Raw genomic sequence first — 13,468 nt, 5'->3', positions numbered from 1 at the left:
CAAATTAACACGTGACACGGACGCCTATGATAGATACAAGTTGATCTGTAACCAAGTTACAAAGGAGGTTAGGCAGGCGAAGGCAGATTACGAGAGATCCTTGGCAAGGGATGCGAAGAAAAACAGCAAAGAGTTCTTTACTTATGTAAACTCTAGAAGGAAGGGGATGAATCAGATTGGTCCACTTGAGATCGATGGGTCAACTGTTGATGACCCTGCTCGGGTAGCTAACAAACTAAATGAATATTTTGCATCGACATTCACACATGAGGAGTTATTCAGCGAGGGGAATGCCAGAGGTGTATTCAACTCTAGCAGTAAGCTAGAGAATCTTGTAATAACTGAGAGCAAAGTGGAGGAGAAATTGTTGAAGATAAACACAAGAAAGGCACCTGGGGTGGATGGGATCTATCCAGTTATATTAAAGGAGGCAGCAAAGGAGGTAAGCAAACCCTTAGCCATAATTATGAGAGCTTCCTTGGACTCAGGGGAGGTACCCATTGACTGGAGATGTGCAAATGTGACCCCAATTCACAAAGGGGGATCAAAGGCTGACACAAGTAATTATAGACCTGTGAGTTTAACTTCTGTTCCCGGAAAATTAATGGAGGCACTGGTGAAAGAAGCACTGCAGGATCATCTAGACAAGACTTCAGTTATAGCTAGGACACAGCATGGTTTTGTTAAGGGGAAGTCTTGCCTGACCAACTTGATTGGATACTATGATGCAGTCACAAAAGAACTGGATGCAGGGAATAACTTTGATATTATATACTTGGATCTTAGAAAGGCTTTTGATACTGTTGCACATGGAAGACTGCTGCACAAATTGGAGCAGTGTGGCATTGGAGGCAAGTTGCTGCTATGGATAAAGGGGTGGTTGAGGAGGAGAAGACAGAGAGTGGTAATCAATGGACACTGCTCATCGTGGACTAATGTTATTAGTGGAGTCCCTCAGGGTTCAGTATTGGGGCCTTTATTGTTTTCTGTATTTATAAATGATATTGATGATGGTATATCAGGCTTAATGTCCAAGTTTGCAGACGATACGAAGGTTGGCAGGGTTGTCAAGGACACTACTGACACTATGCTGCTGCAACAGGATTTGGAAAGGTTGAGCAGATGGGCTTCGAGGTGGCAAATGAAGTTTAACATTGACAAATGTAAAGTACTACATATGGGAAACAGCAACCCCAGAGCAACGTATCAACTCTGTGGTACTACACTGACAGTGGTAGAGAATGAAAGGGACCTGGGGGTGGTGGTGCAGGCAGATATGAAGTTCTCTGAACAGTGCAGACGAGCTGCAAGAGTAGCTCATGGTGTATTGTCAATGATATATAGGAATTTTTCTAGCAGGGATAAGGAGGTGATTATTCCATTGTATAAGGCAATGGTCAGGCCACACCTAGAGTACTGTATACAGGCCTGGAGGCCTCATTTCAGGAAGGATGTAGAGCTGCTGGAACGAGTACAGAGAAGGGCAACTAGATTGGTGAATGGGACAAAGGGGTTCTCTTACGAAGAAAGGCTTAAGTTTTGCAAATTACAGTGTCTGGAAACTAGGCACCAGCGGGGTGATCTGATAGAGGTGTACAAAGCCTTGAATGGTTTGAGCATGCTCAATGCTGATGGGATTCTTCCTCTAGCTCAGAAAAATCACCTGAGAGGGCATAAATTCAAATTGAGGAAAGACAGATGTAGGATAGATGTGCGGAAATTTGCCTTTAGCCAGCGGGTGGTTGGTGGGTGGAACAGACTTCCATCCCTTGTCGTGGAAGTTGATAGCCTAAATAAGTTTAAGGCTCAGCTGGACAGGTATTTCGAACGAACAGAGGGGTGAAGTGGAAGTGGTTATTTTTATTTATTTATGTTACTTTTTTTTTTTTTTTTGGCTGATGCTGCATAAGCTTGCTTTCTTGCATCAAATGCCTCTACTAATGCTAATGCTAATGCTAATGCTCCTAAAAACCACACAACAACACGGCTTATTTGGGTCCTGGAGTCACAGAATCACCTGCCAGGTTGCCAGTGCATCTTTCAAAAGAACAGATCAACTCTAGATGTGCTCACCAAACCTGAAACTCTTATCTGCAATGCCTTTGTCATGCAACAACATCCAGTCATGGTCAACTTAGATGCTGAAAAGACATTTGACACTACCTTATCATGATATTATTATTATGAATCTTTACGATCTGGGGGCAGGGAGTCATCTGTTCAAATAATTTAAATTTCCTGTACCTGAATTCTTTTCAGGTCCTGTATAAAAAAATACTCTCTGCATATCACATTCAGGAGGAAGGAGTCCCACAGGGATCAATACTTAGTTCAACACTCTTCACAATCCAAGTTAGCAACATGACACAAGATATCCCAAAAACTGTTGAGGCTTGCATGTATACAGACGGCCTTATCATCTCCAGTCAGTCTCAAAGTATGAACACCATCAAACAACAGCATCAACTTGCCATAAACACAATAGAATCTTGGCCCTCATGGAATGGGTATTGACTATCAGAGAATAAATGCACTGTCACTCACTTTTGCAAAAACAGGCTCTTCTCTGTTCGCAGATGAGAACAGTTGGTGGATTTTGGCTGCAGTAAAGGGATAAGTATTTTTGATAGTTTACTGTATTCTTCATTAATTAAAATATTACATTGTGTTTTACAAAGATATTAAATAGGTTTAGTAGCATTCGTTAGCTTCTTATTTTGAATTTAGCTAGTGACTTTTGGAATTTACGACTCCCAGTGTTGGTATCCATATTGTTGAATTAGCTGCCATATTGTAATTTCCAGGGGCTCACATCTGGTGAGTATGGGCTTGGCACACCCGGGGTCCTGAGCTGGATATCATCATTCTTCTCTTTCTTGGTGATTCCCTTCTACTTTTGTCTCTCTCTCTCTCTCTCTCTCTCTCTCTCTCTCTCTCTCTCTCTCTCTCTCTCTCTCTCTCTCTCTCTCTCTCTTAGGGTAACTTGGGAATTTTTTTTTGGCTGGTACAGCATAAGCCTCAGGCTTCCTTGCACCATATAGCTAATAATAATAATAATAAGAAGAAGAAATAGCGTAAAGTATAATATACAACTAGATAACGTAATACGAAGCACTGTATTAGGAATCTGTTAGCTTAGTATAGTACTATCAATTAATCAAAAATATTTATTAATCTTATTAAATTTCATTGTTAATTCAACTTATTTAAATGGAAATCATGACCCAGACTAGAGCTGCAAAAAAAAGATCATGGACAAGTGAGAGTGCTGTGACTCGGGGGAGAAAAGAAGAGGGCCATAATCCAATGCATCACAGTCTCAAAAAATGTGCGGAATGTGAAATGTGTGCTAAACTTTCTAAAACAGGACATGATCTAATCAAGGAGGATGTCTTTGTGTGTGCTAAACACCTTGAGAGTCAAGAAATTAGGCACCAACTCAGCATTCTGATGAGCGTCTATGAGAGCTTGAGGTGTAGGGTAAATTCCCTCAAAGAAATTAATATGATGGGCCCATCAAGCTCTCAGCTGCCCAGCTCAACGGCAGAGCTCACTCCTGAGCATTGGGCAACACAGAGGCAATCTCCAAGGCAGAATGCACTGGTCCCACAGAAACTAGTTATTGTTGGTAACTCTAGTGTCAGGGAGATGGGAAATATATACTATGCAAGAAGGATAGGTGGAACACGACCAGGGTATGTCTGACAGGGGCAAAAGTTGATGACATTGTAGAGCATATATCATCTTTTAAGGGCACAGAAGATGATATTGTTGTACATATTGGAACTAATGACATTAAGAGTAAGCGATCTGCAGATTTACTCAACAAGTACACGTCAATGTTGAAAAAAGTCATGAGTTAGGGTTGAATGTGAAAGTGTCTGCAATTCTGCCCAGACATGATAGGAGGGAGTATATGATGAGAGCCTTGTCAATCAATTCAGCCCTGGAGAGACTGTGCAAGGCTAAAGGGGTAGAATTTTTTTCAGCCTGGTCTGTGCTTGTTGACAGGAGAGACTGCTTCTGCAGGGATGGGGTACACTTAAATAGAAAGGGTGGAAGAATATTTTCTAATGCTATAGAGGCAGTGTTAAGTGAGTCGGAAAACTGCTAGCTTGAGGGGATACACAGACTGAAAGGTTAACAGTGGCTGCAGGCAGAGGCAAAAGTGAATCTAATGAATCTGATAATGAATTTGATGAATCTAATGAATCTGATAATGAAATTGATGAATATAATGAGCAATTGTGCAGACAAATCGAATGTGCCAGAAAATCATAATTTCTTATAATGTGAGGTTTTAACTTTCCAGATATTGACTGGAACTTGTGGGTTGGTCACTTGCACACTAGCAAGAAAGTTTTTTGGATTTATTGGATGACTGTTGGATGACCAGATGGAGTAATACTCTTGATCTGATTATCAGTAGTTATTATTCATACATTAAGCATTTGCAGATAAAGGAACCACTGGGTCACAGTGATCACAATGTACTGATATGAGAATTACTTAAAGATGTAACTACCATCAAGGCTAAAGGGGAGGGCTTTTTCTTTTGTAAAAGTGATGACAAGGGTCTCAGACAGTTTTTAAATTCTGTACAGTGGGACCAACATTGAATTTTAAATGGAAAGCCTTCAGGGACTTGATCTTGGAGGCTACTATACTTTTCATTCGAACTAAGAAATACTGTTCAAGGTTCAGGCCTAAATGGAAGTCAGATGAATTAATGAGGGTCGTGGCAGGGAAGAAAAATGTATGGGATGCATATAAATTATCAGGTGACACAGAAGCCTACGGCAGATATAAGCTTGTCTGTAATCAAGTCACAAAGGAGGTTAGGCAGGCACAGCCGGATTACAAGAAATCTTTGGCAAAGGATGCAAAGAAAAACAGCAAAGAATTCTTTACTTATGTACACTCTATAAGGAAAGGGATAAATCAGATTGGTCCAATTAACATAGATGGGTTGACTATTGATAATCATGCTCAGGTAGCTTATAAACTGAATGAGTATTTTGTATCTACATTCACACATGAGGAGTTATTTAATGAGGGGAGAGCCAGAAGTTTTATTAAAGAAGGCAGCAAAGGAAGTAAGCAAACCCTTAGCCATAATTATGAGAGCTTCCTTGGCCCCAGGGGAGGTCCCCATGGACTGAATGTGTGTAAATGTATCAAGAATTCAAAAAGGGGTTCAAAAGATGACACAAGTAACTATAGACCTGTTAGTTTAACTTGTGCTCTGGTGAAAACAATGGAGTCATTAAAGAAGCATTACAGGATCATCTAGACAAGACTGCACTAATAGTTAAAACACAGGGTTTGTTAAAGGGAGGTTTTCTCTGACCAATTTGATTGGATACTATGATGTGGTCACAAAGGAACTGAATGTCAAAAATAATTTTGACATCATATACTTGGATTTCAGGAAGGCTTTTGATACTGTTACACATGGACGACTGCTGTAAAAATTGGAGAGGTATGGCATTAAAGGTAAGTTACTACAATGGATAAAGGGATGGTTGAGTGGGAGACGACAGAGAGTGGTAATCAATGGACACTGCTCTTTGTGGACAAATGTTATTAGTGGAGTTCCCCAGGGTTCAGTTCTGGGCCCATTGTTGTTTTGTGTATTCATCAATGATATTGATGAAGGTATAACAGGATTAATGTCCAATTTTACAGATGATACAAAGGTTGACAGGGCTGTTAACGACATTAAAGACAGTATGCTACTCCACCTAGATCTAGATAAGTTGGGCAGATGGGCTGAGAAGTGGCAACTGAAGTTTAACATTGACAAATGCAAAGTACTGCATATTGGTAGAAATAACCCAACAGAAATATACCAACTGTGTGGTAGTACACTCAGAGAAGTGGAAAGTGAAAAATACCTGGGGTAATTGTGCAGTCAAATATGAAGTTCACTGAGCAGTGCAGATGGGCTGGGCATGGAGTCTTTTCAGTGATATATAGGAATTTTGCTAGCAGGGACAGGGACAGGGAGGTGATTATCCCATTGTACAAGGCAATTGTCAGTCCACGCCTAGAGTATTGTGTAGAGGTCTCGAGACCTCCAGAGGTGTGCTCACAGACTTCTGTTCCAAGGAAAATAATGGAGTCACTGGTTAAAGAAGCACTGCAGGATCATCTAGAGAAAATGTAAGTTCTAGTTCAGACACAGAATGGATTTGTTAAGGGGAAGTCTTGTCTAACAAATTTCCCTGGATACTATGATGTAGTCACAAAGGAACTGGATGCAAAAAATAATATTGATATCATATACTTGGATTTTAGGAAAGCTTTTGATACTGTTGCACATGGAAGGCTGCTGTAACTGTACAGATTGGAGCAGTGTAGCATTGATGGAAAATTGCTGGTATGGATAAAGGGATGATTGAGTGAGAAAAGGCAGAGAGTGGTAATCAATGGACACTGCTCTTCGTGGACTAATGGTATTAGTGGAGTCCCCCAGGTTTTACTATTGGGTTCATTGTTGTTTTCTGTATTTATCAATGATATTGATGAAGGTATATCAAGCTTAATGTCCAAGTTCACAGATTATATGAAGGTTGGCTGGCTTAGAAAGCGAGCATTATACAGCATCAACCAAAAAAAAAAAAGGAAAAAGCCATTTCCCATTCACCTCTCCATCCGCTCCAAAAGTTTGTTCAATTCTTCCTTGAATTTATTTAAGCTATCAACTTCCACAATGACAAATGGAAGTTTTTTCCAGCATTCAACTACTCACCGGCTAAATGCAAATTTCCAAACATCTATTCTATAACTGCCTTTCCTCAATTTTAATCTATGCCCCCTCAGGTTTGTAATTTGATCAAGAGATAGAATATCATCAGCATTGAGCCTGCTCAACGCATTCAAGGCCCTATACACCTCAATCAGATCACCTCGTATGCTGCAATTTGCAGAATTTAAGCCTTTTTTTTTTGTAAGAGCACCCCTTTCTTCCCCTCATTTGCATAAATTCTTAATGCAACTGCTACATTTGGAAAAATATCTTTAAAATTGTTTTTAAAAATATATTGTAACACTTCAGATGGAGTAATATTGTCTTTAATATAAATTTTAAGTACTCTTAAATTCTTCAGTAATGCTAAACCATCAATATCAAACTTATTACGATTAATGTCACTTAATGTGATATGTAAATCTTTGCAAATATTTAAGAAATTGTTATATGACCATTTATTTAAATTCAGAAATATTATAAAACATTTTAAATATTTCTACATGCTTTTTCCTAATTTCTAAACCTTTCAGTTAACGAAAAAATTGTTGTATTCATAATTTTAAAGAAAAATTTAATTTTGAAATTTTGTTGCAGATCCTGAATAGCTTTTTCTCTGCTTTCATAATCGAAATGACATCTTTTCAATCTTTTCCTTACAATGCTTACTTCTGGAAACTAAGCGGCAAAACCAATGATAGTAGCCATATTATTAGCCGAATCGAGGATTTTTTGGAATGCTTCCTCTGTTCTATTTTCTTGAAAATATTCCGCGATTTCCCATGTTAGGGGTGTAAGGTAAGGATGTTCCATGTCCCCCATACTATTTGATTCATATGTAGAAACACTGATGAAAGAATTCAAAGAAACACTGAAAAGAGATGTAAAAGTAGGGGAGGAGAAGATAAAGACAATAAGATTTGCAGATGATTAGATATTGATTGCTAATAATGAAGAATTACAGAGCTCCTCTTGATTACAGAGGACATCTTGAACAGCACAATAAAGGAGTAAAATATGAAGATTAACAGCAATGAAACCAAGGTAATGTTAATTTCAAAGAGGCCAGGAAGAAGAATCAATGTAACATTAGATGGAATAATATTGGAACAAGTCGACAGATACAGGTACTTGGGAAGCATAATGACAGAAAATGGAAAAAGCCTGGAAAGAATAAAAACAAGAATTGCAATGGGCAAGAGGCATTTAGTAATAGAAAAGAACTATTGAGAAGAAATTTCAAGAAGGAATTAAGAAAGCAAATGGTGAAAAAATTAATATGGACTGTTGTACTATATGGCTCTGAAACGTGGACACTGGGAAAGAGGAGATTAGATGCCTAGAATTTTTCAAGATGTGGGTGTGGAGGAGAATGGAAAAGGGTGAAATGGGTGGACAGAGTGAGTAATGGGATTTTTAGGAAAGTAGAAGAGATAACGTTAGTAAAGAATTAAGAAGGAGATAAAATAACTTTATAGGACATCTATTGAGAAGAGAAAGCATGTACAGGAAAGGGATTGAGGGGTAGATGTGTGGGAAGAGAACTGTTGGGAGAAGGAGAATTGGAATGATGGATTGGATAATAAGAGGAAATTATGCAGGAATTAAAAGTATAGCACAAGATAGAGAAGCATGGTGCCAATAGAGCCCTGAGGGCAGAGAACTTGAAGGAAAAGAAAATTTTATAACTGCAAAATATAAATATAAAACACAGATCTAGATAAGCAACTTAACGTGTCTGCAAGTTCATGTACTGTATTTATTTCAAATGAATTATTTGCCTGTCATGTTGAATACTGGTAAACAATGGAAGTCGCGTTGAGCATCCGATTGTATAAAAACCAATCAGATGATCAACGCGACTTCCATCTGGTCATCTCATTGTATAAAACCAATCAGATGACCAGGGCGACTTATGGGTATGTGGAACAGGCGGTTGGTTAGGTTGGCAGAATGGTAATCCCTTTGGCAGCTCTTAATTCGTGCTTAGCAGCAGCACTAATTGACTCAATTGCCTGAAGGCCAGGGGTGCAAACAATGCGTTCCGAGGAAATCCTTCTCGTTATATGGAAATTTTCTTTGTTCTACTGAAACTATTATAAATGTTCCTGTATATCAGGAACATTGTTCTACTGAAACTATTATACCTGGGGGAATTTAAAAAAAAAAAATCTCTAAATAGAAAATTTCTCTATAAAGAAGTTTGTTAAACAGAGGTCCGACTTCTATATGTCAAACATTTTTTGGTGCCCTCCTGAACTGCCATCTGTAAGCGATGCTTATCTCGCATACCCACGTGGCAGCCCTGGCTATATCTTTTATTCTTATGTCCTTCAAAGTAACCAAATTTACTTTCCTCCTAACATTAGGGTTACTAAGAATAAAAATGTGGGTTCACTCTTAGTAACCCTAACAAAGCTCATATATTTACTTGTTGCATGAGCTTGATGGGTCCCCAATTAAAGCACTGCATATGGGTAGCAGTAACCCTAGAGTAATGTACCAACTGTGTGGCACTACACTTAGCGTAGTAGAGAATGAAAAGGACCTGAGCATAATTGTGCAGTCAAATATGAAGTTTTTTGAGCAGTGCAGGCAGGCTGCAAGAGTAGCTGCATGAGTACTGCATACTCATACACCATGAATATGCAGTACTCATGGTGTCTTGTCAATGGTATACAGGAATTTTTCGAGCAGTGATAAGGAGGTGATTGTCCCCTTGTATAAGGCAGTGGTCAGGCCACACCTTGAGTACTGCATACAGGTCTGGAACCCTCATTTTAGGAAGGATGTAGAGCTGCTGGAATGAGTACAGAGAAGGGCAGCGAGATTGGTGAGTGGAACAAAGGATTTCTGTTACCAAGAAAGACTGAAGTTCTGCAAATTGCGGCATCTGGAGACTAGACACTTGCGAGGTGATCTAATTTATATAAGTGTGTAAGGCTTGAATGGTTTGAGAAAGCTCAATGCTGATGGGATTCTTGCTTAGATTACTCACCTGAGGGGAAATAAATTCAAATTGAGGAAAGACAATTGTAGAATAGCTGTTCAGAAATTTGCCTTTAGCCAAGCCTAGTAATGGGAAAAAAAAAAAAAAAAAAAAGAAGAAGAAAAGGGAGTTCTGCTACCTAAAAACCATTTCAGAACCTTCATTTCCACTGCAATCCAAATTTTGACCAATCAAACAAGGGGATGTTCTATACTCAGTGAAGGTTCTACAGTTTACCCCAGGTGCTCACATCTGGTGAGTATGGGCTTGGCAAACCCATGGTCCTGAGCTGAATATCATCATTCTTCTCTTTCTTGATGATTCCCTTCTACTTCTGACTCTCTCTCACTCTCTCTCTCTCTCTCTCTCTCTCTCTCTGAGGGTAATGTGGGAATTTTTTTTTGGCTGGTGCAGCATAAGCCTCAGGCTTCCTTGCACCATGTGGCTAATAATAATAGTTATGGGCATCACATTCCAATCCTTAAGTTATTAAAACACTGTTCCCTTTCCAAGTTCATATGCTACACCACACTGACTTGTAAATTGTTAAGCCAGATATAATTTTGCTATCACATTTTAATTAATGAGAAAATTACATTTTTTTAAAAATTGTTTTATAAATCATTAAAAAAACTTAGAATTATAATTTGCATATGGTGATGTAGAAAATCAAACATCTAATGAAGGAATAGACTTTGATAATTCTTCATCAGTAGTTCAGGAAATTTTGAATAAATTGCCAAATTTATTCAAAATTTATCCTGTGTAAATTTGGATAAATTTACACAGGAAAGTCAAGAATTAATGTGGGCCCTGGTACAGCTTGCATGACAGTTCCTTCCCCTGTCTTGGTGTATGTGTTTGTCTGTACATTTCTGTCCACCGTAGGTGTAAAGGTTAAAAAGCAAGAAGTCACTTCTAACATATAATAAATCAGTAAATAAATCAATAAAAAAAATTTTAAGTTTGTAATTTTTTTGGCACTTATTAAAATTGACTTTAATTACTTAAAAATTGTAATATTAAAGACTTGGCCAGGCCCCTTGAAGAATTACAGGCACAGTTACTATACAGCTCTAACCCCCCCCCCCACTCAATCAGGCCTGGCTACACACCAGGAAACAAATCAGAACTCCAAACAAAATATATATACTCTCAAAAAGCCTCTGAAAAACTAACTCTTGTGCTTTATAGCTAAAAATTTATTAAGAAGTTGATATGGAAGCTGCATTTTAAAAACTGTTGACAACCTATTAGAATTATATTTTGCCTATGGTAGTGCTGGTGGTGTAGAGAATCAGACGTCTAGTGAAGGAGTAGACTTTGATAATTCTTCATCAGAAGTTCAGGAAATTTTGAATAAATCGTCAAGTAGCTTTACACAGGAAAGTCAAGAATTAATGTGGACACTGATGCAACTTGCATGAAAAGCCCCCCCCCCCTTGTTTTGGTGTATGTGTTTGTCTGTGTATTTCTGTCCACATATAGATATAAAGGTTAAAAAGCAAGTACTTCTAACATGTAATAAATCAATAAGATAAAAAGTTAATAAAATAAAACATTTTTTATTTTAAGTTTGTAATTTTTTTTTGGTACTTATTAAAAATGAATTTAATTACCTAAAAATTGTAATATTAAATTCTTAGCCAGGCCTCTTGAAGAATTGCAGGCCCAAGTAGTATTTGTTTCCTGGCTTCACACATGGAAACAAATCGGAAAACCACATGAAATTCTTTTTTTTAATTTTTTATTTATTTTTTTTAAATGCAGTATAAAGAATTAGGCTTAACTGTGAAGAAAACATGATATGTAGCTGCCATTATAGTGGAATACCTGGCAATGAAGGAATTCATGCTATGTATCATTATCTGGGGATATATATAAGTTCAGAAACTTGTTCATTATTCTTCAAATAAGTCTTATTTGACCATTCAACTTTGTCTTAAAAAAAAAAGATCAATTATATATTAATTAAGACGAAATTTAAAAGTGAGGCATGCTTGCCATAATATAACTTCACATATACTTAGATTATGCTTTTGTGTTCTTGTATATTTTCAGCTTTTGATGCAAGCTTTAACTCACAGAGGTCATCATTAACTCGAGAATTGAGCACACGCAGTGATGTATATTTTCCTTCTAGAGCACTAAGCATACGATTTCACACTCAAGAAAGAAGCAATAAAGCGATGCAAAATTTTCTGAGGAGAACAAGTTATCCATACCCAGAAGAAGATGGCACAAGTTCACAAGGTACTAAAAATTAACTGGATATCATTGATATTTTGATTAATAATTTTATACTCTGGCAGTTGAAAGGCCTGCCAATCACAGAAGACGTAGAAAATGTTTTATTCTTTTGATCCTAAGAAATAGTTTAGAAAACAATGACTTGGTAAAGTTCTCTTACAAAGCTAATCTAAGGATCATCAACAGTTATACCATTATATTCAGTGGACCAATGAGATTCATCCCCTTCCTTCTAGTGGTTACATAATTAAAGTCTTTGCAGCTTATTTTTGCATTCTTTGTCAGACTTGTCATAATCTATCTGACTTTGCATGACATATTTTCTGACTTGATTGCAGGCTAGTTTATATCTACTGCAGGCATCTGTATCACTGATAATGTATATACATCCCATGCATTTGTCTTCAGTGCCACAAATCTCATCAGTTCATCTGACATATATTTAGGTCGGCATTGAATTGTAACTCTTATTTGCCATAAAAAGCCTAGCAGCTTCTATAATAACATCCCTGAAGCTTCCCATTTAGAATTTACCATTATTAACTTTATCAGTTAGTCTCATTTCATAGAATTGAAAAACTGCCTGAGGTCACTGTAGTCATCTTTATGGAAGCAAAAGATTCCATAAAAATAGTAGAGTTACCCCTTTAAATAAATCTGATATCAGTACACCGTGATTACTGCTACCTAGTGAGCCTTTTATCTATAGATTCATTACTTCTTTTCACTTTTTCATTTCTTTTTTTACCTAAAAATTCATTTTCTGATGTGGCATTATCTTCCTGCATATTCCAGTATTTCACTTAGTTGTAAAATAATAGGATATATAGTAATTAATGCATTAGATAAAAAAATTCTTTTTTTAGAAATTTTAGATGCTGCTTCAATAGCTTCTTCAGAGCCAAGACTCTTTCGTAAATCTACTCTACATATTAAAAAACGGGGAAGTAAAAAAAGTGGTGATAGTGGCAGTCTTTCCTCCATAGGTATTACTCCAGATGAGCAAGAAAAAGAGAATGAAGAGCTAAGAAGTAATCAAGAAAGTCAAGGTAAAGAATTTCACTTGAAATTAATTACTTTTGACCTTATATGATTAATCATGAATGATTATTTTCTAAGAAAATTTTGCTAAAAAAATGAACTATACAGATTGCTCTTCTCCTACTACAGGTGACATTCCTAGAAAAGGTTTGATAAGTCAAAACATTCTCATAGAAATGTTGTAATTGGGAGAATTTCCCAGGTTTGATATGCAAATATATATAGATTTAAATACAGAGTATATTTAATCAATAAAGCTTATATGCTCGTATTTAATAATGCTTATTATATTATAATTAGTTTGACAGTTCATTCTCATTTCATGATCACTCTTCTTTTCATTTTTAATATAGTTCCCTTTATGCCATGTTTTTTGATAACACTATCACTTGGGTTGCTTTTTTTCAGCCATTTTTAATCCTCTAGCAGGAATGCCT

The 13,468-nt window shown here is 37.1% G+C and overlaps 1 protein-coding gene across 1 annotated transcript in view; it reads left to right on the top strand.

Moving 5' to 3' along the window:
* Positions 1-13,468, top strand: part of unc80 (unc80, NALCN channel complex subunit) — a 1,843,891-nt gene that overhangs the window by 1,809,045 nt on the left and 21,378 nt on the right. The window contains exons 62-63 of the mRNA XM_090378420.1: positions 11,802-11,993; positions 12,857-13,039. Of these exons, the coding sequence (XP_090234546.1) occupies positions 11,802-11,993; positions 12,857-13,039 (375 nt within the window). The remainder of the gene's footprint in view (positions 1-11,801; positions 11,994-12,856; positions 13,040-13,468) is intronic.

Source organism: Mastigoproctus giganteus, chromosome 7 (assembly GCF_048544385.1).
Source record: "Mastigoproctus giganteus isolate SK-2022 chromosome 7, ASM4854438v1, whole genome shotgun sequence".
Lineage (NCBI taxonomy): Eukaryota > Metazoa > Arthropoda > Arachnida > Uropygi > Thelyphonidae > Mastigoproctus > Mastigoproctus giganteus.
Note: the sequence above shows the minus strand (reverse complement) of the source record. Positions and strands in the feature narration are given on the sequence as shown.